The following is a 982-nucleotide window of genomic DNA, read 5'->3' as shown; positions in this document are numbered from 1 at the left end:
AAATTAGTCTTAACTTCGCATCTTGATTTTTTCCCTTTGACAATATAATCAGTGATTAAACTTTGCTTTGGCTTTGCAATTCTGAAGCTCGCGTTGAAACTTGAATGCTCGTTCTGAAATATCATCTTTTTCGATGAAATGGTTTTGTCAATTTGTGTCAAAACGTGCCAAAAATGGCCTAAAATAGTTATTTAAAAAAATACTTCTTGAAATAAAAACCGCATAAAAAGAGGACCTAGTGTATATAACAAATTCTATTGAATAATGAAACAAAGTCTCTTCTCCTCTCGTTTGCTGCAGCAGTGAGCTAATAATAGATGAAATTGCTCACCGCAAATGGAAATATTATTGTTTATTGTCAATCGATCGTAATTCGAATCGCGTAACGAAATAATAAACTTATTACAATACAAAATATTTATTTTAATGAACATTTTAGTAATATTTCACATTCAATGTGTATTTTTTTTTAAATGATCTAAATTTATATTTTAAATTATCATTCAAACAGTTTGAGAAGTGCAAAAAAAAAAAGTAAATTAAAAATTAACAAAACAATATTATAGTAAAAGTGGAAACATGTTTATTTGATAATTTATATACTTTAATATAGATTATGTCAAAATCTAATCAAAAAAAAAATAATATGTTACACAAAATATATTTACTTATTTAACAAAATTTATCGGGAAAAGAATTATAATGAAATTTTCAATAATATTATATAAATTCTTATGTATTCGTACTGAATAATGTTGTTAAATTGAGTACAATGAATGCGTTTTTGTTGTTGCAGCAAAGAAAATTTATTTTTGGATTGGATCCGAGGGGAAATGTGGATGAGTAGCCGTTTATGGTGAATAAAGAGGCTATTTCCTCACATGAAACAGAAAATAAATATCCGATGTTGTAGTAAATTAAGCGAGAAATGAATAATCGTTTGATTCACTTGGGTTCGGTTTGAAAAAAAAAACAAAAAAAA

The 982-nt window shown here is 26.2% G+C and overlaps 1 protein-coding gene across 1 annotated transcript in view; it reads left to right on the top strand.

Moving 5' to 3' along the window:
• The first annotated feature begins 798 nt into the window (after positions 1–798).
• Positions 799–982, top strand: part of LOC108561613 (synaptic vesicle membrane protein VAT-1 homolog-like) — a 10,837-nt gene continuing 10,653 nt past the window's right edge. Inside the window, exon 1 of the mRNA XM_017919635.1 lies at positions 799–856. Coding sequence (XP_017775124.1) covers positions 834–856 — 23 coding nt within the window. The 5' untranslated portion in view covers positions 799–833. The remainder of the gene's footprint in view (positions 857–982) is intronic.

Source organism: Nicrophorus vespilloides, unplaced genomic scaffold, assembly GCF_001412225.1.
Source record: "Nicrophorus vespilloides isolate i.1.1-1 unplaced genomic scaffold, Nicve_v1.0, whole genome shotgun sequence".
In the NCBI taxonomy this organism is placed as follows: domain Eukaryota; kingdom Metazoa; phylum Arthropoda; class Insecta; order Coleoptera; family Silphidae; genus Nicrophorus; species Nicrophorus vespilloides.
The sequence above is the reverse complement of the archived record's forward strand: the minus strand, read 5'-3'. Positions and strand labels throughout refer to the sequence as shown.